The 27,486-nt window shown below is 37.6% G+C and overlaps 1 protein-coding gene across 1 annotated transcript in view; it reads left to right on the top strand.

The window, feature by feature from the left end:
- ADCY2 (adenylate cyclase 2) overlaps positions 1-27,486 on the top strand; it is a 210,176-nt gene that overhangs the window by 77,411 nt on the left and 105,279 nt on the right. Inside the window, exon 4 of the mRNA XM_071736713.1 lies at positions 22,141-22,290. Coding sequence (XP_071592814.1) covers positions 22,141-22,290 — 150 coding nt within the window. The remainder of the gene's footprint in view (positions 1-22,140; positions 22,291-27,486) is intronic.

The following is a 27,486-nucleotide window of genomic DNA, read 5'->3' as shown; positions in this document are numbered from 1 at the left end:
CTTGCCTGATGCAGGGTTTGGGCCCAAGGATGATGCTGATGTGTGCCAAGAGGCAAAGTTCTGCTGCTTTCTCTCTTGTGGTGGGAGGAGACCACAGTTAAGGAGCAGAAGGTGTGCTGGAGAGCCATGGTTGGCCATGCTGGAGCAGCTCCAGCAGTGACTCCAACCATCCTCATGCTACCAGTGGGATGAGAAACCATGGCAGCTGTACCCTGCTGGTTGTCTCTGGAAAAACAAAAAATAAAACCTAAAAAACCCCCACAAAACATGTCCCTGCATTTGCAAGAGATTTGGAATTTTTCTTTGTCACAACCTTCTGGTGATGTTTGTGTCTGTACTTTCCAGACTCCACTGAGTCTTCTCAGCTTGGATCAGCTGGATAGACAGGTAGGTCTATGTTAACTAAAAGCCAACCTGCAAAAATAAGAAGGAACAGGGAAACAATGACAAAAGAGCCACAGTAACTCAGTCAGAGCAAATAGGACAGAACTCTTCACTGGGCTGTCACAGGACAGCCATTAGCTCCAAGGTCTGGGTAAAAAAAAACATCAGCCAGATGGGTCAATAGGGTCAATAGCTTCCCAGCTCAACCTACAGATGGAGAGGGCCACTGCCAGCAGGCTGTGTGTCTCATTATGGGATGCAGGGATAAAGCATTTCTTGGATTAGCTAAGATTTACTATGGGCTCTTCGGAGCAGGAACCAAAGATGAAGGAAGGGAGAGAGGGATCATAGTGGTTTTGGGGAGGAGCTAGTGTGAAAAAATAGAGGTATAAGGCAACAAAAGGGGTTGACTGTGTCTTGTCAGGCCACAGGTCAGTACAGTTATCTGGCCATGCCCTCTGCTTGACCCACTCTTTCTGCCCTGTGTTCTTTTCACCCTCCATTTCTTACTAGATGAAGAGACACATGTATTCTGTGTGCCTGTATATGTGTAGGGGGAGACCATGAAATAGAGACCATCCTTCCTGAGGTCCCAGGTGTTTGTGATGAAGTAGCTGGAGAGACTGGAGGAGTCTATGTACCAACTAAAGGGCAAAGTGCTGAAAGGCAGAGAGGCCCAAGAGCAGGGGCAGCTGGAGCCACTGTGCTGCATATGTGTTTTGCTGATTGCTGTTCAGGCCAGACCAGCTGGTGTGGGAGATGAGGCTGTAAGCCTGGGTAAGGAACCAAAGAGCCTAAAGGAGGCTAATGGAGGGAGCTGGGTGTCCAAGCTGGATCATAGAGAGACCTGTGTGTCTATGAGGGTTGGGATCCAGGGCCCAACTGCTGAACAGACTGGGTTTCTATGGCCAGTCACTGGAGGGATAGGTAATACATCTACATATGTATTTGATACTAAATCATTTTGATCCTCGTCATCTGTAGAGGGGAGCAGGATCAGGATGTTGGTGTAGCTTGTGTTTGCCCTCCTGCTGTGTTTGTGGTCTGTGTTGCTCTGCGTGGCTGGTTCTGGGTAGATATGTATATATGCATTTTATGTATGTGTGCCCCTGCACCTCACAACTGGATGGATGTGGAGATGTGGAGCGACAGCAGCTTTCCCTCTCTCAGGTGACCCCATTCAGCAACCCCCATATATATTTTTTCAAATAGGATTCTCTATATTTTAAATAGCATTCTGGCTTTTGTGTAGGAAGTGGTTGTTTTGATCATAATGATGAAGATTTAACTTTAATATCTTTAAAAAATAATGATTTAAATGTCTTGCACTCTCTTTTAGTCACTCTTAGAAAAAGCAAGGTCACAGAATTGTTTTCTGCCTATATACATCAGTATAAGTATGTGTGTTAAGTAAATGAAACCATATACTTCTCCTTGAAAACTATGTGCATTTATTTCTTTTATTAGCATGATCTTGGTGTTTTTACATCTGCAAAAATCTCCAGAGAAGGCATTCTGCTCTTTAACACTACTTGAAGAAGTTATACTCACATAACATGGGAGCAGCTCCTTTGCTGGTCATCCCTTCCCTCTGTATTGACATGCAGGATATGCTAAGTCCTGAAACCATAAGCTGTGTTAATTGTGAGAAGGACTAAATTTCTGAATCTCCTCCTTGGAGTTGCAGACATATACTGCATGCTAAAGTAATAGATTTTTCACTATGCATTTGCTCATTAGTGTCAGACTTCCCAGTGGCCACAATAGTACCAGCTAAGCATGAAAATGCTGCTCCCTAATTACTGGGCTGATGTGATACCTGGCAGTGAAGGAATGCTGCAGGCAGTCCTTGGGGGGCAGAGAAGTTACTTTTTAAGCTTCTTTTCATTGGCACTGAAAGGAATGTGAGGATAAAGAGCAGAGTTGAGCGCAGAGCATTAGGGTCAAGCCAGAAAGGTTGTTAGAAGTTTTTAGAAACAAGTTAAACTAATAAAGCTTCTAAAAAGGAATCTGCAGTAATGGATGTTCTTTCCATCCCCCAAATCTCTGACACAATTCCTTCCATTCTCACTAGAAAGTGGTATTGCCCGTTAGTTTGTGAAAGCGCTTCTAGGAATATAGAGGCTCAGTTTGGAAGATTTGGTGTGAGGCATAATGGAGTGTCTTAGAGAACTGAGGAGCTAAAAGGTAAAGCAAGAGCTGGAAAATCTGTGATTTGATTGCTTTTGCACTCAGCTGCTTCAGGGTGATGCTCCTCTGCATCTGAGATGCTCTTCTGCAGTTGAATTGTGTGAAGTTAAATTGGCTTTTTTTGCACTACAGGAAGAAAAATAAAACCTCCCTTCTTGAAATATAGGACTTCATGATGATAGATCTGAAAGTGGCACACTTTAGTTCATATTTACTATAAACTAGTAAAAGTCAGAAATCTGCCATTTTATTTTACTCTTCTGAATTTAAAGTTCTCCTTTCGAATTGCTGAAAGCTTCCTCCCATTATTTCTTCTTTCTACTTTCCCCGCACCCTGTTTGCTTCTTATTTCCTATTTCTTGCAGAGCTGTTTCTTACTTCTTTTTCTGATCTGTGCCTTATTAAAATTTTAGTTCGGGGATTGTTTTTTTTACACCCATCAGTATACTGCATCTTGCTTAACAGCATCTTGAGACAAAGAGTTCAGCAGCTTAACTGCATTGTAAGAACCATCTGTTGCTTTTTTTCAAACCTGTCATCTATTTGAGTCCCCCAGATTCTTACACTGAAAAAGGCTGAACAGTTGATCTCAGTTCACACTCTTCAGGCCATTTATGATTTTATAAACCTGTCACATCACCCCTGTCATCTCTTTCCCAAACTGAGGAGTTGGAAGTTATTTATCATTCCTTTTTTAGAAGCCATTCTATACCTTTGATCTTCGTTATTGCTTTTCTCTGATCTGAAAGGACTTTTTCTTTAGACAATATAAAAGCACAATCTTTTAGACAGGAAAACCATTGATACTTCATATCATGCTTGTTTAGTCAGGAAGTAGGTCATTGTAAATTCTGATGACCCTGAATAAAGAGAAAAAAATTATGAGCCTGATCCTCAAGGCAAGCACAAATTATCTGAAAAGGAACTAGTGAGGCAAATGAAAAATCTTTGACCTGACTGATGTAATTTTGAGGTGAAGGCTTTGAATATCTTGCTTAATAAAATGCCAATAATTTTGTGGTTTGTGAAGGAAGTTCAAAAGAATTGTTATGCATTTACTAATGTGAAATAAGGTAAATATGTTCACTTTTCATGTTGAAGTTAACATGCTGAGGTCTACTTTTACTAAAAATAATCCTAAAAGATAAAAGAATTACAGTGATAATGCAGCATTGCACTAAACCTGAGCAATTAGGATTGATTCTGCAGGGCTTTTGCTTATTGGTTGATGTTTTATTGCTATGATTATTCATTATTTGTAGTTTTATTCTTGTTAAATTATTATTACTTGAGCAGTGCCAATTTAAGCATTGTGAACCTGACTCTTTAAAAAAATATATGCTTCTATAGCCATATTACTTGGGATATGGGAAATGAAAATCTGTATTTAGGAACAGGCAAAGATTCCTTCATAGACTAGGAAAAATAATTTAATATTTCTGTTTTTTCTAAGATAACTGTATTCCTTTTTTAAAAAATCACAACAGAGATGTATCCGCCAAAAAGAAATATAAATGGGCATGAGTTAAAAGTATGAAGAAAAATTGCAGGGTATCTGAATGATAATGGAGTTACTGTCTCATTATCTGGATGCCAAAATAAGGCAATGATAGTTGTGTAGCTGCTGATAGGAGAATTTTCAGCACGCATCATGGATATTGTGGCTCATCTGACAAATTAAGTTCACAAAAGAGCAATAAGCATTGTCTCAAAGGTGTGTAATGCTTCAGATATTAGAGTCTTGTCCTAAAAAGTTTCCAAGACACTTACCAAATTAGAACTGCAGCTTGTGTGTCTTGAACCTCATATTTATTTACTTTAACTCAGCCTTGCAAATATGTTCATATTATGGAACCAGACAGTTGACCCGGGGTTTTGGCTAAAATTAGTAGTATGTCCTATGGTATTCAACAATTTAGCAGTCATAGGAGATCTTGACAGTATTAGTGGATGCGTGTGTAATGTGTGCATGTGTGTATCTGTGTAACATGCAAAATTATATTGACACATAATAAACAACATATAATGATAAATACATGTTTTCCCCTCTTCCTATGCATCTAATTTTAGTAATAAAACAAAGTCTCTGGACTATACTATTGTGTTTCACCTGTGGTTAGTGAGGTTTTTTGGTGCAGTTTGTGTGTAAGTACCTTCCATTGTAGTTCAGTGAGTTCAGCTGGAATTAAGCACACCTGAATATTGCATGACCTCTTTAGAAGTCTGAACACAAGTGTAGAAGTCTTCTTTCCATACATCATATTTGCTTATTAGCTTCATGCACTTTGCCTTGAGGTGAGCACCAGACCATGAGGTTCAATTACTCATAGGTTAAAACACGGGCCACATGATGGATGCAGTGTTGCCTCTGAGAGTCAGACTACCTGGAGGGGCTCAATTGGCTTAGCAAGTAGTGTATAAACATCCTACATAGTTTGAGAATATTATTCAATTTTCTGCAACTTGCAGCATTTTAGGGTGGGGGAGATAGCAGACATAAAGGACAATGCTAAACCCTGGTGTACATGGAAAAATAATTTATAAATGAATAATAATTTATCTTTAAAACTCTAGATGTTTGTAGTAGTTGGAAAATCCCTTGCACTCTTAAATTTATATAAGTAAGCTTTTTGGAAAAAGAACAACAAATATGATCAATATTCTATTGTGGCGGACAGCTTTGTTCTTTTTTTTGGGTAGTTTTGTTTTCCTTTTTCCTTATAGTGTTGTAGAGAATTAAAGTAAAAGTCTCAATAGAATTTAATTATTGTCAACTTTTTAAGAAGCTTGTTGAGCTTCCTAAATGTAAATTTAATGCTTGTCAATGTAATTCCTTGGATGTAATCCAAAACTGTATCCCGTACATAATATTTTAAAATTCTGTGTTTCCTAAAGACAGGATAGTGATAAGTGCTGAAGTGCTGCACTACATTGCTTTGAGATTCAGAAGAGCTGACCTGTATCTCTGGCTTTCTGTCTTGAAGTCCTGTTGATTTATTTGGAATCCTTTGAAGTATTGTTTTCCTGCAAAATGGCTCAATTTCTTCCATTTCCTTATTAGTTACATGCTGATTTTAATATTAACCTTTATTATGGTTTGACCTTGGACTTGCTACATAATGTTTGTAACATTCTATAAAATTCATACGTGCTATGCAATTTTATTTTGAGGAAGATTATTGCAAAGAAGCAGCTCAGATCTGGAGTGGACAGGCAGACCTTCTATTTGGCTGTATTCTTGTCTAATCTCAACAGACCTGATGAATATCATTATTATGTATTACTTTAAGATCTTTCATGTGGTTCAGTAGCCACAGCTCTTGCCACAGCTGTGAAAACATGGAGCTCTCACATAAAAACACCCTAGGGAATCTGAGCCTGGGCTGGATTGATAAGCAGCCCAACTAGTAGTGGGTCTTAGAAAACCTGTGAGAGGTGGGGTCTTCTCTGCTATGTGGGCTGCATCTCACTGGGCTTTATGTTTAGAGGAAGAGTTGCTTTACTGACTTACTCAAAGACTCTGGACTCCAGATGGCTGGAAATGCTTCATGAGATGCATGCAAACACAAGGAGGGGGAAGCAACAGGATGAGATGAGTTGGTATAAAACAATCTCCTGAGCTGCTTGCTGCCAGACGTGACTGAAGTGCAAATAGGCTATTGCAGTGTAACTGAACTACAACCAGATTTTCAAATATATTTGTGTGCCTAGAAGCCTCTTATTAATATTTTATAAAGTCCTTTGATTTCCACATGAGTTAGGCATGGCTTTCCTGCTCACCTTGCAATGAACTGTAAAGTTTTAGGAGCTAGTACATCTAGATGGGTTGCATGACCAGCTGGTCAGGGTTCTGGGTGGGCCTTTTGATCTGAGGACTGACACAAAAAGAGACTATTGGAGCTTTGCACAGACTTAGATAGATGATTAATAACCAGGGCAAAAAGAATAAGAAGTAATCTTAGATAGCCACCTGCCAGTTTTGCTTCGATCAATGTTATATTCCTCAACTCACAGTTCTCATAAAAGCTTCTGAGTCACTCCCATGCTATAAGTATTGATGGGGATTGTCCTTGACGATCTTTGAAGCAGCACGAAAAGAAGAAAAGCTAAATCTATTTCTCCCTTTCTGTCACGGAACTTCTAAAGAGCCTTTCTGTACCTACATTGACGCAACTATGCCTTTCCTTCAAAATCCAAATTGATTCGTTTCTCTTAAAGTAGAGGAAATGATTCTCTCTTGTGAATGGATTTTCCTGTCAGAACTGAGGCTTGTAGATGTTTGCTATGATCTAGGTCATGCTGACCTTAATTAAAGAGCAAATCACCATTTATCAGGTAAAAGCACAAGCTATTTTGATAGGCTGCTGCTGCAGTACTTGCTCAAAAAACAAGTGACTGAGCACAGCATATACTAGCTAAAGGACATGCAGTTAACTTGTTGCCAAAACAACTTTATTCAAAAGCAATTTAAATTTCCTCAGTTATGGAAACATTTCCCATGATATGATGGAAGTTCCTGTAACTACCGTAAACATGTTAGATGAGAAGCAAATCTGGAGTATTTAATTTGTTCCAAACAGCAATAACAGGAATATCTCATCTAAAACGCAGAACACGAAACTTTGTGATTTGCCACCTATTCTCCCTTTTGTCTTTTTTTTATCCTTGCAATTCCTGAATAACATTCTATTTTGTGCAGCCTGCCTGAGGAATCACTCTGGCAAGGGACTGGGGCAGCCTGTCTGGGGCTCACAGGAAGAGAGTGGGAAAATAACCGTGGTGTTACAGGGGAGTAAAGGGCACCGTCCCTGTTGGGCATCTCCATCCCCAGCTGCCTCACCCTGCCAGCCAGGAGGCAACACTGCACCTTGTCACATGATGCAGGGCAAGATGGTTGACAGCTCTGCAGCTGTCTTATTTTGTTCTACTTTTCCTGTCCTGGATGTAGGGTCATTAATTTTCTTTGAAAAATAAGGACCCATGGAGAAAAAAAAGGTTGTTTGATGGTGGGTTGGATATAAAATTTTTTCTATTTTTAACATCCAGCTATTAAAAAAAGCTGACAATATGAAATGTGGAAAGCATAAAAATGATGTATGTTCTACAAAATATTACTTCTGGGGTTCATCTTATAGCCATGTCTAGAACTGTAAGGCATTTTCTTAAACATGTCTCTGACAGTCTTAGTGTTTTTATAACCACCTAGGTCAGCATCATGTTTCAATCTGAGTCTCTAAGGTAATTTATTTGCTTTCAATATTTCTTCCAAGTATGATTAATATAGAAGTTAATGTAATGAATGCAAAAAATCAGTATTTTAAAATTTCTTAGATTTTCTTCCACTGTGAGATAATGTCTCAATAATTTTAACAACTGTTTTCACTGTCTTTGTTCTGTATACTTAGTTGTACTAATCTTTGTATTCTGTTTGTGCTTCAGTCCTTAATTAACTGTCTGATACTACTGTCTGATGTCTCATTGTGGTGAGAAAATAATTTCTTTCATCTGTAACAAACTTCCAATAGACTTCCAACTGCTCTAAGTTTGTTTATTTTTAGATTTTTTTTTTAACCTCTCGAAATTGTAATGTGTTGAGTTGGGAGTTGGATTATTTTTATTTTTATTTTTTATTTGAATTGACTGCTAGTGGTTGTTGGGCTTTATCCATAAAGCATTTTCAAACTGACTATAAGCATGTTGTTTGTATTAAGCTCTGTACTGAATATTAAATTAATGTCAAAAGTCTAGTAGAGGATCACTTAAACATAAGGATAATGCTGCCTGCAGTATGCTTGCAGGCAGTCATACAAAGAACTTAGGAAAAAATTGACTTCTGAATGAAAGTTCATTAAACCCAGCTAGATCTTTTCTGAGATGCTTTTAGAATACATTTTAATTTCCTTTTAATGCATTGTCATTAAATATATTAATGCACTGTTCTAGGTCTGGTTTTATTTTTTGCCAGTTTAATTCTTGCCAAGCTCTTTGTTTGATTACTCTTTGATTGTTGTGTCATTTGCTTAAAAAACAAAAAACAACCCACCTTATTTTAAGCTCCATTCATTTAATTATTTAATGAACACATATAGCAATTTTTCATTAGCAAGAGATGTTGGAAAAGTGCCAGTAAAACTTAGGTATTTTAAAAGCATGTAGAAACTTATCATGTCTTTTTCATCTAGTTTTGGCTATTTTTAAAATCTGTATAGATCAATGTTGCATTCCCTCTCTTCTGATATATAATAGTTGGTACTCATCACAAACATTGGATAATGTAATTTCCTTGGTTTTAGTCTGCAGCTAAAATTGCTCTTGGAACCCAACTGGTATAGTAGCTCCCTTTAAAACACACTTGACATCCCATTTTTTACCAGTTGAATGCCTGGATTAATTGTAAAAGCAGAAAAACATAGAGGTACTTAATATAGTGTAGTAGCACAGCTCTGATACTATGTGTAAACAAAGAGAATTTTACACCAGGCTTATTTTTGTAGGGCAGGAAGGTAACACAGAGTTCATGTGACCTGCACTGGAAAGTGACCGCAGGTTTTCTACATAAACTTCAAATGCACTTTTGCTACCTCAGTTCCACCTCCATTTAGAAGACAAAACTTAGAATTTTTTACCTCCAAGAATGTTCTGGACAAACACCTTAAAGATTATGAGCTTTCAGGCATTACAGTGAAAGCCAAACAAAAGTAATTTTGTATTCCTTTGTAGCATTTTTCATTACTCTATAAAAAATCCTTTTGAGCTTGAAATATAGGAAATCCCAAGAAAAAAACATTTAACTTTGTATCCTGTAAGTCTGATACACTCCTAACATACTCAGAACAGAATGATTGAACGTATTCTGTCAGATTGCTTTTTTTGGGTAAAAATACAGAAGCCAGTTTTGGATTTCTCTTGTTGCCCAGAAGAGTTTTGCTGTCCAGCATTGAGAGCAGCATGGAATTCAAAGCTGAAAGCAGTCACTTATATCTGGCAATTGCTGGGCTGAGATTTGCTGCAGTAATGGATTTCAGAGTTACCTGCTCTGGGGCACATGATGTAATTTAGGAAGAGTTGCTTGGGCACTTCATGTTGTCATGTGCTGGCAGTGATAAATAACCACTGCTTTACTGCTGAGTTTTGTGTCCTTGGCTGCAAAATTGTATTTTCTAAGGCTTTAAACTTTTTGTTTTGGTCTTCTTTTTTTTTTTTTTTTTTTTTTTTGTAGTTAGACATTTGCTGTACAGATTCACCTATAAAAAATAGCTGGTACAGCTTGTAACACAGTGTCCCTCAGCTGTCAGTTGTGCTCCTCAGTTGCAGGTTTTGCAGCTATGTGATTTCTGTCTTAGCAGCTCATTGTTTGCTAAGGAGGTGCTTTGTTTTGGCTTTTACCAAACCAATTTAACAATCCTGCTTTTTAAGTAGAATGTGTTTTGATCAAGATAAAGCAACAGTTATTCATAAATTAGTATATCATATGTGGTTTGCTTCTTAGGATTGTAGTGTTTCTTCAAAGTGTTACTGACTGTTCAATCATTAAAAAATACTTGGGACTAGATAGTACATTATTTTTTGGTATTTTCAGAATTTTGTCTTTTCCAATTTTAAATAGGTTATTTGTTTTCCCAAATTATATGTAGCATTTATAATTTACATATATAGTAACTATATATACATACATGTATATTTATGTATAAGTAATTTATTTATGTATATGCTAACGCTATTGTTGTAAACAGCGTGTTACTGTAGTTACATGGAAACTAGTGAAAGATTTTATGGCTGCATTGGTTATTTCATGCTGCCTTTTAAAAAAATACATTATTTCAAGACATTTTGTAATTTGGCCTTTCTACAGAATTAAGTCTGAAGGCACAAAATACAACTTTCCTGGGAGTAAGTACTGGTGTTGGTCAAAAGTAGTTTGCTGAAGGTCCCAGTCTTATATCATCTGTGCAGTTTAGAACATGATCTTATACTTAGTAGTACTTCATGTGACAGTGTGTAAACTTTTGAATTTTTACCAAGATACGGACATGTAAGGAAAACTGTATTTTTTTATACTGAAGCTACTATTTGTATTTTAGTACAGTGAAATAACTTATTGTACAACTCCATGCACACATATAACTTGTTCATGAAAGCATATATGAAAGCAATGATTGAAGACCATGTTGAGAACACTGGTGCAAACAGAAGCTGCAGCTCTTTTAATTCAAAGATCATACAACTTTTTTCTTCTGGATAACCTGAATTATTTGTCCTTGTCATGCTGACTCATGGTTTTCTTCAGAAGTTCTGTGGAGTTCTGCTTAGGCCTCAGGAAGGTCTGAGCACTTTGAAAGGGAGAAGATAAGGGAGAAGGCAGCAAGGCTGGAGCCTCACTGTTCAGATCCCAGTTCCGCAGCACCTGGGCAAGGCGAGCCCAGAGATAATAGCTAGGTTTGACCAAGAGTTAGGATCATAAGGCAAAATTGTGGTGAGGAGAAAGTCAGGAGATCAAGGCAGGAAGTCACTCATGTCTGGGAATTGCTGGGATGAGGTCAAGTCAGTCCTCAGAACAGAAGGCTCTGTGGTTTGGCACAGCTGAACTGGAGATCAGCATTCCTCTGACACAGGTCGGGCAGGAGCTAAAGGTAGAGGTCCTAGGCCTGTGGATATAGATAGAAGCCCCTGGTGAGGCTGGCAAGGGCTGTTAGGGTTTATGATGACTCTGAGTTTTCAAAGGCATTTGATAATGGCCTTGTAGTGATATCAGCAAGCTCAGCTGTTGTGATTGCATCCCATCGTGTCCTTGAACTGGGCTTTCAAGGGGAGCTGTAACAACCTAATGAGAAAAAATTATGCTGGATCTTTTGCCTTTGAGACCATCTCCAGGCATTCTGATTTAGGAAAGACAAATACAACTCTATTGATCTGGATTATGCAGTATGCAAATGTGGACAGAATCTACATCAAAAGGCAGTTTTTGATATGGAAATGGCAGTTTGCTTTTGGAAAAACACCATTATCAAGAGAGAACCACATTCATCCCTGATGTAACATTGCTAATTTATGTGGTGGTGTTGCAGGTAAGACATTTGCTCAGAAATAATGAGATTTCTGTGGTAATAATGAGAGCACTTTAATTGTATTTTCTTCTCTCTTTATGATAAAGTCAGACACTAGAAGACATTTTCATATATTCATATTTTTCATTTTCATATATTTCATTTTCATACATTATATATATATTCATTTTCATATATTTCATATATTCCCAGAATGGGATGAAAGAAAGGATGTTTAAATTTTGTTGGAGGTAAAAACACCTTTATAAAAGAAATAATGTCTGAAGCTCTGTAGCAGTGTTTTCATAGTTAGTGTGCTCTGCCCTAGTGTGTTCTCTGCAAATATTTTTTCTGTTAATTGGTAGGCAGTGTGTTCAGCACAGTACAGAAACATCTACATATGTAACTGCTGTGAGGATATATCTGCCCTCAGCCATAGAGACAATGCTGGACATTCTGCAAAACCCTGAAGAAAGGGTACACAACTGTTTTCTTTGTTACCATATGAAGCAGTGCCATGAAAGTGAATAAAACGAGTACCAAGTGTTTATTTTCTGTCAAGCATGAATTGGAAGAGTGCCTTGTAAAGGACCACATTGAAGCAATTCATTGTCCACTTCTGTGTTTCCTCCACAAACACAATCTACATTACCCACTCACAGTGCAAACTAAAAGATCTTTCTTATACTACAGTAGTGGACAAGTGAAATGGAAGAAGATGAAGAAAATCTGTAGGAAGACGAAAAGAAAGGCACCATTTCAAATGTATACACAACAGAAAACATAAGGAACCCCAGAGCAACCAACTGAAAAAGTCTAAACAAAGTAGCTGAATTAAGCACTAACAGAACCCAAAGCAGGAATTTTTAAGCCTTGACCAGAGTAAACAGTTCCTTACTCATGGCAGTCCTCTTCTGGTACTTTAAGCAATTACTCATTTTTCACCCCTTTCTGGCATTTGAAACAATAAAGTGTTGGGATGTGACCCTTCAGGGAGACTTCCCTCATGCTCACTTGGGGCCAGCGTTAGAAGAGATTTCCTGTAAGCTGCTGGTCATCTTCTTTCTCATGTTTTTGCTTGAAGAAATCCTGATGACAGGGGCCAAACCTATCATTGTGCTCCTGCAAAAACCAGACCTGCTGGTGTTACCCATTTAACTTTCAATTCAGAGATTATTTCTGAATTTTACACAGTAAAACCTTCTGGTGATTTGTCAACACTTTTGTGCCTATAGCTATTTGCTGTTTGGAGAATAGACGGAGTCTTGAAGCATCTTCATCAAATTTATGTGCAGGGAGAAAAAGGGAGAAATGTCAATTTTTCTTAGGATCTGGGAATGCATAATGCACAGTACTACCCTTCAGTGACATCACTTCCTAAATACTAAGCTCTAATACTAAATAATAAGCTCTTCAACTTCGTGCATGGAAATCTAAGCTGTGTTTGTTTCCAGACTGTCTCAGAAAACTGCTCGGAGAGAAGTTCTGTGCAGTGATAAACTTGTGCTGGAACAAGATGGAAGAGCTTAGGTTAGCCTGTGATGTTCTCCAGCATCCTACAGCAGGTAGAAATGTCTAACAAGCATTTTTAATGGGAGTGAGGAAGGAAAGAGTCAGTCTCTGTGCTCTTACAGAGCCATTGGTGTACTGCTGATTCCTAGCTTTGATTTTGTAGCTTCCTCAAAGAGGTCAGTAGATTGAAAACCTTTGGGGCAGAAGATGGTGGATAATGAGGCAATAGAGTTTTCTCATCAGACTGGGATATTCAAAGTCGAGATAATGAGCATCCATTGTAGAGAGCTGAGAACTCATGAATATATTTAACTGGAGATTGAAACACAGCAGGGACTGTTCTCCATCCCAACTGGTGAGCGTGGCTAGTGTCCATACACTTAAATTTATAGAATCATCAAATGTTTTGGGTTGGAAGGGGCCTTAAAGATTGTTTAGCTCCAGCACCCCCTTCCATGGGCAGGGACACATCCCACTTGACCAGGTTCACAAATCACTATCCGACCTGGCCTTGAACAACTCCAGGGAGAGGGTAGCTAAAACTTCCCTGGGCAACCTGTTCCAGTGTCTCTCCACCATCATGGTAAAAAATTTCCTCTTAACCTAAAACCATCCCTCCTTGTCCTGTAACTAAACATCCTTATGCAAAGCTCCTCTCCAGCTTTCCTGTAGGCCCTTTCAGGTACTGGAAGGCTGCTATAAGGTCTCCCCAGAACCTTCTCCTCTCCAGGCAGAACAACCCCAACTCTCTCAACCTGTCTCCACAAGGGATGTGCTCCTGCCCTCTGATTGTCTTCATGGTTGTTCTACTAACAGTCTTAAACATGCCATATGAGATAAATGAAGAAAAATAGGGAAAGAAAAATTAACATTTATGTGGCTTTACGGAGTTGAGAAACTTTTTTTTAAAAGATATTCTTACCTAACTGAAAACCAAACTAAATATGCCATTGTGGCTGTTGCTGAGAACTGCTTCCCTGAGGCAGCACATTGCTTTGCTACATGTGGATGCTGCAGACTCCTTCTCTGGTTGCAAAGAGGTGGTGTGTGAGGTACTGCTCCAACTCTCTTTTAGTGTAGTATTACTTTCTACCTTCATGATGTATTCCCACATCCATGCAGTACTATTAAAATGTAGGCTGCAGGATGAAACTAACTTTGCTGTAAAAGACAACTTGTGTTAACAACTGAAATGGGTGGATTTTAAATAAATAATCCTGGATTTTTTACAGAATTATTTTTCTGGTGGAGAATAAAAAGTGGAAACATTCCAAACAATAAAAAATTCACACATCAAATGCACTTTTTTCATTTCCATATTGCTGCTTAGGAGCACCTGTGATGTAATTTTTCCATTAGCTTTGAGCATGCTAGATTCAAAACAAGTATCTCTTGTAAGTATAGGAGGCAAGTGAAAAACGATACAGAAATTGTTTTTGTTGCTACATGTATGTAGAGAATATTTTTCTGGTACCTCAGATTTTGTAAAAATAGATTGTATTTTCATGTGAATATTTCTACTTTTTCCATAGAATTTCTATATTACTTCAGTCAAATCTAGGAATGAAGTCAGAAATTAATAAATATAATAACAATATGACTGCAGTCACTGTAAATTAGAATATTCTTTCCTTCATGTTACTGGTAACTCTGTATGTAGGAAAGCTCATCAGCTTTTGCAGAGCATCATGATGTCTTTCGATAATAGACATTTTGTCTCTTCTAAGGTACATAGAAATATATCATACAAACTGCAACCCGATCTATAAGAGATGTGCTCAGTGCAGTATCTGCTAACATGGCAGAGTGCTGTAGGTAATTATAGAAAAGGTTATCATGGAAATGACATTATGGCCAGTTTAGTGGACATGCATTTGTCTTCATGTTCACAATATTAAATTCACAACATTAAAAATTATTAATGTATTTTTGAAGACTTGAAATTTTTGAAGACTTTTTCATATTTACTACCAGAATTTAATTTTTTCTCCATACATCAACAACCTAAACCCTTGATCTTGTATAGTGTAAAGATTTTGTTGTTTCATCCCTAAAGCAAAAACCTCTAAAGAATATTTTGAACCCAGGGAAGCATGAAGTAAAATATAAACAATAAAAAAATCTGTCAGAAAATGAGAATATGGAAATAATTTTTTTTTTTTTTTTTTACTTTCAGTATTACATAATCATAAAAAGTTTTAAATTGTAATTCAGTTAAAATAACATTTATCTTAGATGCACAGTAATCCAAATATAAAAAAGCTTATGTTCACCTTGTCTCTTATGCTTGTTGTAGTTGCAATTTTTACTGCTAGAAAAAGTCATTCTGCTAATTACCAGTGATCTGGCATACTTTATCAGCACTTTTAGAATCTGTTTGCTCCGCTGGTTAATCAGCCATAGAGAAAATATTTCATCTGTGCAAACATTTTTTAAAGTGTTGCAAAATGCCTTTGTATGCTGTTAGACAGCTCAGATAGGAGTTTGGAAAAAATATATCTAGGAGTATATAGTTTATATTAGGTACCATCTAAAACCATGGCAGTGAACCAAACCAATCTCCCCTTATTTGCATATTCAGTCTTGAATAATAAAAGGACTTAAAGAAAGCCTATAAGGCCATTTGACATTCAGATTATAAAAATAATTAGGGACAACAAGGCCATTACAGAGAAACAATTTTTGTATCTCTCCCTATTCAGGGAGGAAGAAACCAAAGAAATTTCTACATTAAAATTGTTCTCAGAGAGATGGGGGAAGCAGAGCATTTATAGACTGCTCTGAAATAGACCTTGGTTCCTGAAGACAGTAAGGTAGCAAATGCAAAAATAAAGTTTAAAAAAAACTGTTCTAAACAGGGTCAGATAAACTGTAGTTCTGTAAATTCAGTGCCTTCATGAGATGAAAGCTGAAGCTGTAGGAGTAGAGCATCAGAGAATCACAGAATCATAGAATGGTTTGGGTTGGAAGGGACCTTAAAGAACATCCAGTTCCATCACCCCTGCATGAGCAGGGACACCTCCTACTAGACCAGGTTGCTCAAAGTCATCAGAGTGCTTCAAGTAAAAGGGAGAATAGCAACAGTGGTGTAGAAGGTACTAATTTTTTGTTTGGTTTTTTGGTTGGTTGGTTGGTTTGGATTTGGTTTTTTTTCTTTGTTTGTTTGTTTTTGGGGTTTTTTTGTTGTTTTTTGTGGGTTTTTTTCCCCTTTCTTTTAAATAGCACACTTGTACTCATCCCCATATCAAACCTAGGACCTAAAAATTAATCTCAGTCTATTTAAGATGGGTATCAATTTTTCACAGATTCTCCTTCCAAAATTCAAGCCAAAGTTAGTGTTAGTTTTACCTAAATAAATATCTGAATAGGTTTGAATTTTTTCATTTTTTTTTGTTTGTTTCATTTAATTATATTTTCAGGTATATTTGAACATTTTTTGTAGTTAGAGAATAAAATTACCCCAGAGGCACAAAAAAACTCTCTGCAGGCAGGAAGGAGAATGGACTGTCTGCCTGGTTCCTTTTGAATGAGGAGAGAATGAGTTCCCCTCTGGCAAAAAAAATATTTCAGATTCAAATTTTGAAGAGTCATTAATTAGCGTAAATTATATCCATTACGTGTATTACACAGTAGTGATCTAAAGGGGCCATAACTCTGATTCTTGTTTCTAGTGTATTTTTCCTGGTTTTGATTCAAGAGCCCATAGTTTATGGTCTGTTTTAATCTACAGTGACATACAGGTAGGCTCTTTGTATAGGCAGAGCTGAATAAAATAAATCCAGTCATTCCACAGAACAGCCTAGAGATATGAGAAACTAAAACCTGTAATAATGATAAAAATAAAATCACATCAAATAATATAAATACTACAGAAAACGAATATCCTGCTGGTGCTCACAATTCTCTGGTTGCAAAAGCTACAAAGAGAATTACTCATATGAATTAGAGGACAGAGTTTCAATCTCCTGTCTTATAATGACATAAATTCCCATTCCAGAAAGGGACTTTTTAATAAGTTTATTTTAGCACTGAAAAGATAAAACAGTTTGCTGTTTTCTGGAATAACAAATAATTCCATCTTTTTGTTTTTCTTGCTGCTCTTTCAGGTAAATCTAAGGTTTTAGGGGGGTTTTGTTTGTATGTTTTGTTTTTTTAATTAGGTAACTTCTTGCAAAATTACAATTTGTTTTTCTGCTTACTTAACTTTCCAAAAAACATTTGAAATTTTGGGTGGGAGTGTTGATCTGCCTGAGGGTAGAGAGGCTCTGCAGAGCCCAAACCAGGACAGAAAGAAAACAGGTCAGCATCATGTCACTGGCCAGAGCTCCATGGGGCAAGAGTCTTGCTGGAGAACCTTTTGTACACGTTCTGAAATAATGGGATCTACCATATAGCATGGTGACAATGGGAATTACTAATTTACACGGTGGCTAAACGTTTCCCTGTCAAATGCTGCTTTTCAGCTTCTTATAACTGTACCCAGTGTTGTTCTTTTTAGCTGAATTTGGTTGGAATCTAAAACTGTACAGGCTCCAAAGAAGCACAGGCTTGTTTCCTGGCTTGGCTAGTCACACCACAAACCATCAAATGAAAGATCAGATGGGGAAAGAGAGTATTCACCTTTGCAGTGCTAAAGAATTTGCACCTTGGCAGTAACACGAGAATTCTTTTTTTTTTTTTTTCCATTTATTTTCCATGCAAACATTATAAATTACAGCTTTCCTTGCTCACCCCTGAAGTTCCATTTCCTCAGCTTTCTTAGCCAGGAGAAAAGTGGAATCTAAGTTAAAAAAGCTATTAATTCTTTAGGTTGGCGAGGGGTTTGTTAAAAATTCTCTTAATGCAAGGATTGAAGTAAGGATCTGTAGAATATCTAAGAAATGCAACAAAATAACTCAGACTGGAGGCTTTCACATAGGAGAACTTGCAGAGAACTCTGATTTTTATATTAAGTATCTGAATAGCAGTTACTAAGATGTTTAACAAGTTATTTATGGCTCAGTTCTGAATCAGCAGCCTATATTATAATTCTTTTACTTTTATATAGCATAGTACTTCCTCGTATGCATATATTTGTGTAGGTAGCTTTCATCACTTGAACTAGGGTGTTGCACCATTACTGTCTAATCTGTATAAAAACTACTTTTTTTTAGCAACTGGGTGAACTTCTGTACTCTCTTGATTAATTAGTCATAGCTCCTTAACTTTGTCTTCATTTGCTTCTAAATGCAGTCTATTTTGGTCATTAAGCACTGGACATCAGATTACTTTATATTCACTGATACTGAAAAATCCATGTGCTTGAATATAAAAATAGAATTTAGAAATGCCCCATTGCCTGGAAGTGCATACAGTTTTCTGTAGGTCAAAAGAAATGGAATAATGATCAGATGTGAAAATGCTCCTGAAGTGATTAAAGGTACAAATGGAGTACCCAGAGGTATTTCCTTTGTCCTTCTTGCATTATTTTTTGACTCTTGTCATCTTCTGTATACATTGCAGAATGTATTAATTCATTAGGCAGAAACTGCAGCACAATGTGCACTTTATTGATATATCTAAAGGATACAGATGGCCCCAGAGGTGAACTTCTCCTGCATTCACTATACAAAGAGATCAGAACTTCTGTTGTGTGTCTCGGTGTTTCCACACGTGCTTGACTTGAGCTGGACCTTGCCAGAGTTTTATGAGTTTCATGTATTTCAGGGTATTTTAAGTTACCCTGGTTTTTTTCTGCTGTTGAGTCACCGTTGTTACTTACACTGTTTTTCACAGCTCAGATATGTCCTCCTTGGAAAAAGCCCTAACCATGTTCTATAGTCTCTTCAGTTGTTTCTTAATTCCCTTACAGAGGTTCTTGGCTACATTTTTATCTGCACAGTTGGTCAGATCTCTTACAGCAAGATGCAGAGTTTGTTACCAGAAGATCCCCCACGTCTGCTCTTATTACCCCATATTCATCTGGGGGGAAGGGAGGCAGGAGTGGGAACACAAAAAAAGAGAGGAAAAGAGGAAGGGCTGCAGAGTCCTAGCCTAGAGAAATGACAAGGTAGAAGACTGTTGTGACTCAGGATTTAATTCCAAGTGCTTTGGTCTGGGTAGGATTCACAGCATGAGTTCTTCTCAGAGCAGGTGCCTGAACAGGAGGACCTTTTTGTACGGTTGCATACTGATTAGAGTACTTGCTTAGAAAGTGGGAAGGTCACTTAATTTTTTTGGACTGAGGAAAACTTTGAACCTGTTCCATCTAGGAAAGTGCCTATGAGACTTTAGAGCAAACCTGGGATGGAGCCTGTCTCCAGCTTGTATGTTGAAACTGGTCCGAAGTTCAGAAGAAAAATCAGAAGATACTCAGCTAGATGTATATATGTTGTTTAATTTTTTTAGTAACTTTAACTGCCTTTTCCATTGAACACCGTATGTTTCTTTCACTCAATAACTTTTCAATGACAAAACCAGAAATATTCACTTAAGCCAGACTAAATGCAATAAAAAAACTGAGTCTGAGTTAGAAACCAGCTAATAAATTTCATGGATTATTTTTTTTCTAATTTAATACCCTAGTGACACATTTCTGAACGAACTCTGTGCTAGAATTAATGAAGTTTTGAGCAGAGTATCTACATATTCACTTACACACTTAGCCTGTTACATCTACATTCAGTATGGCAAAGCCTGATATATCTGAGTTCTCTTTGAATAGCTTAATTCAGGTATTGGAAGATAGCACACAGCTTCCTGTAGGCTGAATTACCCCACTGAGAATCTGAAAAGCCTGGTTAATTAGCTTCCTTGCCTGTCAGTCACTCCTTTCCAGCTATTTTCTCACTGCAGTTAGTTCAGTCATAAAACTGTAATCTGTTTTTCTAAGGCTGTGAAGATGTTACTCATAATTTATCCCTCCATATACCAATCACAGTGTACTCTTAAAGTTTGATTGCTTATATTCCTGAAGTTTTGCTTTAAATAGTCGATAACTTTATGAAGCTGGGCAGTAAATTTAGTAAGTTTGTATGTGGCTTTCCAGCAATGATCTGTACCTAGGGATTATGACAGCACACTGTTGATTTCAGTTCAAATCAATGTTCATTTTATTGCTAAGCCTTTCCACTGCATAGCTGAAAGCTTTCTATGCCCAGTGATATTTTCAGGCATTTGTTCTCATTTCATAATTTCAGTTCATGAAGCAGCAGTGATTGCCAGTTTTAACATCCTACCCCTGTGATGCAACCTCTCACACAAGATCTTTGTTCCCTAAGCCGTGTCTGCCAAGAGGACTGTGATGTTATTCACATCCAAGCAGAATCAAGCAGTTGTGGTTTACAAAGAAATATAAAAATATTTTGAGTTCAAACGTTTTTCTCTATGCCACCATGTCTTAATATTTTTAAATTATTGACTGTTGAATGTTTCATTTATACTATTTCCTATGCCTCTCCTTCATAAAAGGGGTTCTCTGGAAAACATGGAAAATGTAGATTTTCCTCCTTTTTTTACATTTATGTATTTCAGAAAGTTTTAAGAACTTAAATGTAGCTCTGAGTTCTTAACTCATTATAATGGCATGATCTTAAAGTTTTTGGGAAAAAAGAAGAAAGAATGATTTATCAAATCAAAACCAGCAGTCCTCTTTGTGACAAAGGTGTGGAGCTCCTGCTTTTGGCTTTTTGGAACCATGAGAGATAGGATGTCAGACAGGTCACTGATGGAGGAACAGGTATTGCCAGTAAAAATATCATAATTTGTGAGGATCAGAAAAGCATTTCTTTAAAGCTCTCATTTTAAGGAGTGCCTTTGTAAAAGGAGCATTAAAACTTCAGGGGTTTTTGTGAGTAAATAATAGTCTTCAGGGAGCTTGATTTCTGTTATTAGGACAATTTCTCTCTTTTCTCTGAACCACTGAAGCTTACTGTCTGACTTTTTTTCTCATCTCTTGCTTTTTCACTACTAGCAGTCCACAAATGATTGCCTGGTACTTAGGTACACCAAAGCCAACCAGGCATGATCACTGGAGAAAGCTATCATAAACTTCATGATTAGATTAACTGTGGAGAATTAATGGAATTTTAGCATCCTTTCTTCCTCCTTCCCTTCCAGACCATGAGCACCATGACATCATGTAATACTTGTAATCCAGGCTATATAATTCAGATAGAGACCCCCTCAGATCAGATTGCAGCTGTATCTCAGTTTCAGTTCCCTTTTAATATTACCTTTCTTATTAGATTAAGAATTGGTTCTGTGACTGTGTTACTTCTGCTCTGAGTGATCTAGGATGGGGAAATGGGTCTTATTTTGCAGCAGTAAGGTGTAGACAGGTGAAAGTGTTGGTATCACCACACAGTATAATGTTGTTCTCAACATTCAAGCACAGGAAAGGCTTGCCTCTCTCCTCTCTTTACTTTCTCTGAAATCTTCCAGACAGTAAATAAAACTGGATTCTTCAGGCGAGTCGATTTCTCATATTCATGTGTTGTTGTGTGTACTGAGTGTATGATGCTGTAGGACCCTAAATTTTGTAGATTAAGTTTTGTGATTTAGGCAAATGATGAGACAAAATGAAGGCCAGGCTGTTGATGTAGGAGAATCTGTTCACCCTTTAATCTTATGGCAATGCACAAGAAAATGTCTTGCCAAAAGAACATGGCAATAAAATGGCTTCTAGTGTTGTTATTAGGAGCCATAGCTATTCTTTTACATGAGTAGATCATGATCCCATAGAATTAATACTCAGCAGTGGATGTATAACATGAGTCTAATTTATATTTCAGTAAAAGAAGTATAACTCAATGAATATGTAGACATGTTCATTATCATTCTTATTCAATAAAAAGTGAAAATGGTATTACTGCTTTGGATTTTGAAACTAATTGTGAAGGCTTTTGGAAATTGCTAGAACCTTTGCTAGGCAAATCAAATAGAAGCAAAATACAGCAATCTTTCAGCTTAGGTTAGGATTATATGTTAATTATATAAATTCCCTGACACTTTCTTTTTTTTACCCCCCTAGATACTGGCAAATGTAATAATTTTTATCTGCGGGAACTTGGCAGGAGCATACCACAAACACCTCATGGAACTTGCACTGCAGCAGACCTATCAGGACACCTGCAACTGCATCAAATCCCGTATCAAGCTGGAATTTGAGAAGAGGCAACAGGTAAATCCACACCCATGTCTGGGTCTGTTTTGCTCTTTTCACACTCTCCCCCTGTTCATCTAAATAATACGGTTTGTTAATGCAAACCCACTTACCAAAATATGGAAAGTTATTTAACAAATTATGCAATTTTTCCACACGGTTTCCACATGGTTGTGCATGATTTCCACCTGAATATAAGGTACTACAGTTATTCATGTTGTCAAGTAAATGTTTTCTTTCATTTTTAAAATGAAAATATTTTATGCCAAAGGAATTTGAAAATGCTATGTAGACTGTGTGTTTGTACACTCTTTTGTTGTCCTCGTTGAATGAGCTGTGAGATGTACATCTGTGCTTTGGGAATTGTCAGTTCTTTGTGCTCAGGACCAATACTGAAAAATCACTGCAAGAAGATATTACTGCACTGCTTATTTGGAACTGCAATACTGAATCATGCGATACAGTTCCAGAGGTCAGGTATGTTAAGAGGAGCTCAGGGAATTGAATAATAAGACTATCTGTCATTTGTTGTAGCAGCTGAATAAAAAGCTTCTCTGATTGCTTTATATAGTTCTTTTTCTCTGCAAGGTCTGTACAGTGCCTATCATCCTGACAGATAGGTGCTTCATTTAAGGGAATTTAAATACAAATTAGTTCATCATGTAGTAAAGAAGATGAGTGTATTTTGCTTCCAAGGTCACCAGACTCATATTTCTACGAACTGTTAAGGGTCAAAGAATAGAGCCTTCACTGACACATTTCTGTTGTCACAGAAAGTGCATGGAAATGTACATCTTGTATGTCCCAGCTGACCTTAACTATCATGTCTGTCTCACAAACACCTGCTACCGTTTTAAATGAAGGTTTTCAAAATCCATCACCAACATTTTATTCTTGCAGAAGAAGCAAATGGAGAGGCCACACGAGTACTTTAATAGGTTATGTGTGTTCAGAGAACTGGCCTCATTCTTCTGGGCACCTGGCTTGCGTACTGGCTAAAGATGCTACAAACCAAGACAAGATAGACTTAAGGAGAATACTTTGCTTATAGTAAAGTCTTTAAAACTTTGACAATTAGGTGCAAAAACTGTATAAGGCAAGGGAGGTGGTGTATAAGCAGTCGTAATTTGTAAGTTTCCACCTCTGCCCCCATGAGCTGTGTGCAGTGAATCAGCTTTTCACTGATAGTGAAATGTGCACAATTGCACAATTTACTACCTGTTGACAATATGGGTAGGAATATTTTCAAATTAGTTCCAGTGAGACAGTTTGCAAGTAGAGAGTAACCAATTCCAAGTATCTGGGGGCAGTACTACTCCAGGCTGAGCAGTCTACAATGCTATGGGGCTGATGTGATGGCTTCTAGAATCATGGTGGCTTTGTGGAAGGTGACTAACACTGTTCCCTGTGTTTAGGCCTCAGCTGCCAGATGGATGTAATTTAGACTATGATCAAACAGAGTAATTCATAGCTGGCATCAAGGTCTCCTTTGTTCAGGAGAAAGCTGAGCTCTTCACCTCTTGAGCACAGCTTTAAGATCCTAGGTTTTTAAATATTGTTTGCTTTTCCCAACAGGCATAGGAAATGCATCAGTGTATCTGCCAGAATCAGCAGAATGTTTTACTGGACACAGTCAGTAGGTGAACTCAAAGCAGTAAGGATTCTGCTTGTAGAAGTCAGTAGTTAGAACAGACATAGTGCTAGCTGGTGGTTTCTGGAAATGTGTATTATTTACTAAACACTAGTCATTTCTGTGGAAAGACATAAGTAAATAGTTTTGTTTTCCTGGCACTTCTGAAGATTTTGCAAAAATGCCTGAGAACCTGACAGTGGAGAAAAGCAAAAATATCTGTACCAAATGTTTCCTCTTTGTAGTCTGTAGGAGTTATGTTTCTAATATACTGGAGCCCAGCAAGATGGAAAGCAGCAACAGCTATATTTCATTGACAAATTGTATTGTTATAGAATAATGAAAGACATTGTACAGGATTTGTTATATATATAAAAGCATATGTTGTCATATTTATGTTTTGATAGAAATACAAATCTAAAATTACTTAAGACAGCTACAAACTCTAAGTAGTGTATTGCAGGTCTGGATTAATAACAGATGGAACAATGTCTCATGAAACAGAAGTGAACTGTTCTATGAATATTAATGATCCTTTTGACCTCTGGTGAACTGTTAGCTCATCAGATCTTATATAGATTTCTTCAACCTTTATCCTCTCAGCCCCATAATGTGTCCTTTATCTTTTGTCACAGTTTTTCCCACCAAAAAGAAGAAGTGATGTACATCCTTATTATCGCATTTATAAATACTAAGTATTCAGATGTGAAAAAGTAAATGAGGATTTGGTAAACTGATTTTAGTTTGGTTTTTTTATTCCTCAATATTAACATACCACTTTGTTTGCAAACTTTAGTTTAGAAGTGGATGTGCTCTTAGTCTGTCTTTTAATGCTGCCTGTTTTGCTGAGAAGATACAGAAGATCATCCACATTGTTAGTACTCAAGGAACAAGTCAATCATATTGCTGGCTATTTTAGAGGACTGGGATACATTGAAACAGTCGGAGCAGGTGCATTTTGAAAAACACTGAATTTGATCAAAATCTTTATTAGGCTGTGAGAGGCTGTAGCATGACCCTTGATTCTACATCTCTTTAACAAGAAAAATCTAATTTACTTCAGTGAGAAGTGACACAAGGTACAAGTGACACAAGGTACAAGTGCAGAGCATAGAATGTGCTTCTACATGCTCAGGGCAAATTTTCAGATTTGTCCAGATCATGGACATCATGTCTTTTATACTTGTTTTCGAAAGATGTACAATTTATGTCCCAAAAGATTCCATGTATTTCCTCTTATTTTGTTTGAGAGTAGGCTCATACAAATGTAGCCAACTGTTGTTTTTCAGTTGTTTTTTCTGTATGTGCCTTTGAATAGGTTCACACACAGAATACTATTGTGATTGTATCAATAGATAGGTATATTGAATTAACACTCAATAATAGTGCTGAAGAACTTAAGAGAAAAAGCAAATTTTTTTTTTGTGAGACCAGTGTACACCTGTATGAAACAGAGATGTGTTTATATATACTGAGATACAAGTTGGACATATTGTACTCATACCACGGTGTATTTCTGTTAGGATGCAACAAAAGGTTAATTAGTTAGTTGTTCCCATATGGAGTGGAAGCCATGGGTGATGACACCTCCCAGCAGGGCATAGGCTTCCCTGTCTAGGGACCTGTCCCACCACACGGGGTGGGCTGAGCAAACCTGGTTGGTGGCAGCCAGAGCTGAGGAAGAGTCCAGAACAGCAGCCAAGTTTCTGGTGTCGAGGCAGGCTTGAGACCAAGGCAGGAGGTCAATCCACAGCTCAGGGTAAGGTCCAACAATTGCTAGACAGGTCCAAGGGGAAGCTGGGAAGTCCATCCAGGAGCCAGGATCAACAGGGCCAACAGGCAGCTCCTACAGCAAGTTCTGTCACGGGATGAGCTGTAATAGGGCTTCTGGGCAGAGGCTGAGTGTGGAGGCTCAGGTGAGGCTGGTCAGTCAATGCCTGCACAATTTTGTATGATTTATTATGTTGGAGTCATGCTTAGGCTTGGCTTGGGTTTGCATTGTCTAATGTGTGTTTGTCTAAAGGGATAGTTGTGTAGATATTCATGCATAATACAAAACCCACCCTTATGGATTGTGGTTTTGTAGGTCTGCATTTGATAAGACTGAGCACTCCGGATTTTATTTCCATCAATGCACTTTGTTGTGAGGGTGACTTTTAAACTCACATAGTAAATGCTGGTATTTTGAGTGTCCCCTTTTGTATATCTCATGCAGCTTTTCTATCTTGCCTGGGTATATAGAAGAGAAACTATTCTGACTCTATTAATTTGCAACCTTATTTCAAGATATATTTAAAATAGCCTCGCATAACATTGTTTGTCTCACTGATACAGCCTGGCTGACAGTTTGTAGGGGTAATGAATCACTAAATCTGAGTGCAAGATCTTCGGGATGACAAGCAGTTAGCATAATTGCTCCTCTCTCTCTCTCTTCTGGTGCTTTGGTTCAAGAGACATAGGAATATACTCTGAGAAATTCTCACAGTATCACAGGGAGGTGTTTGTAAGGTGTTGATGTTCAGCGGGTTCTCTAAAATGCTGTCTTTGAAAAGGAGGTGGTATAATGATGGTTTTAGAAACAACACTCAGGTAAAAGATGAAAATGAATGAGGTTTCAAACCATTGAGTGGGATTTTAATTTTTTCACTGAAACACGGTGAAGCAATACCATTCATTACAGAAACTGAAATATTTCAAAATTGGTTTTGAAATCATCTTAAGCAGACAAGCCTCATACATTTTTTAGTAAAGAGCAGAAACATGAAATACATTATTTGGGATGAATCTATTAAAATGTGGATTCCTGTAAGGTAAATTAATGCACTTAAAAATGTAAGCTACCAATATTTTCGTGAACATAGCATAGTTTTTCTAAAGGCTTCCTCATTTTCCTTTTTTTTTTTTTTTTTCTCTTACAGAATTTCAAGGCCTGTAAGCAGGAAGAAATAAAACTACTTTTGGACTTTTAAAATTTAGAGGCCATTTCTATTGCAGGTGTATTTGTACAAATACACATGGATGAAGTGCCTGTACTTTTCATTAATCTATGTAGAAGAGCAACCACACTGGTGAAGGGTCTGGAGCACAACTCTTATGAGGAGCAGCTGAGGGAATTGAGATTATTTAGTTTGGGGCAGGCTCAGGGGAGACCTTATCAGTCTCTACAACTACATGATAGGAGGCTGCAGTGAGGTGGAGATTGGTCTCTTCTCCCAAGTAACTGGTGATAGGATGAGAGGAAATGGACTCAAGCTGTGCCAGAAGAGGTTCAGATTGGATATTAGGAATAATTTCTTTACTGAAGAAGTGGTCAGGCATTGGAACAGGTTGCCCAGGGAAGTGGTAGAGTCACCATCCCTGGAGATGTTCAAAAAACCTGGGGACTTGAGGACATGGTTTAGTTGATTGGTGGTGTTGGGTTGACTGTGGGACTTGACAATCTTAGAGATGTTTTCCAACCTTAATGATTCTATGTCATTATCAGAATTAAAGCCTGCTCTGAGGAAGAACTAAGGTGCCAAGTTCTGCATGGTAGACCATGTGGAAAGTGGATGGATTATACAAAGAGAAACTGGAGAGAGTCC

Source organism: Heliangelus exortis, chromosome 2 (assembly GCF_036169615.1).
Source record: "Heliangelus exortis chromosome 2, bHelExo1.hap1, whole genome shotgun sequence".
NCBI classification, from domain to species: domain Eukaryota; kingdom Metazoa; phylum Chordata; class Aves; order Apodiformes; family Trochilidae; genus Heliangelus; species Heliangelus exortis.
The sequence above is the reverse complement of the archived record's forward strand: the minus strand, read 5'-3'. Positions and strand labels throughout refer to the sequence as shown.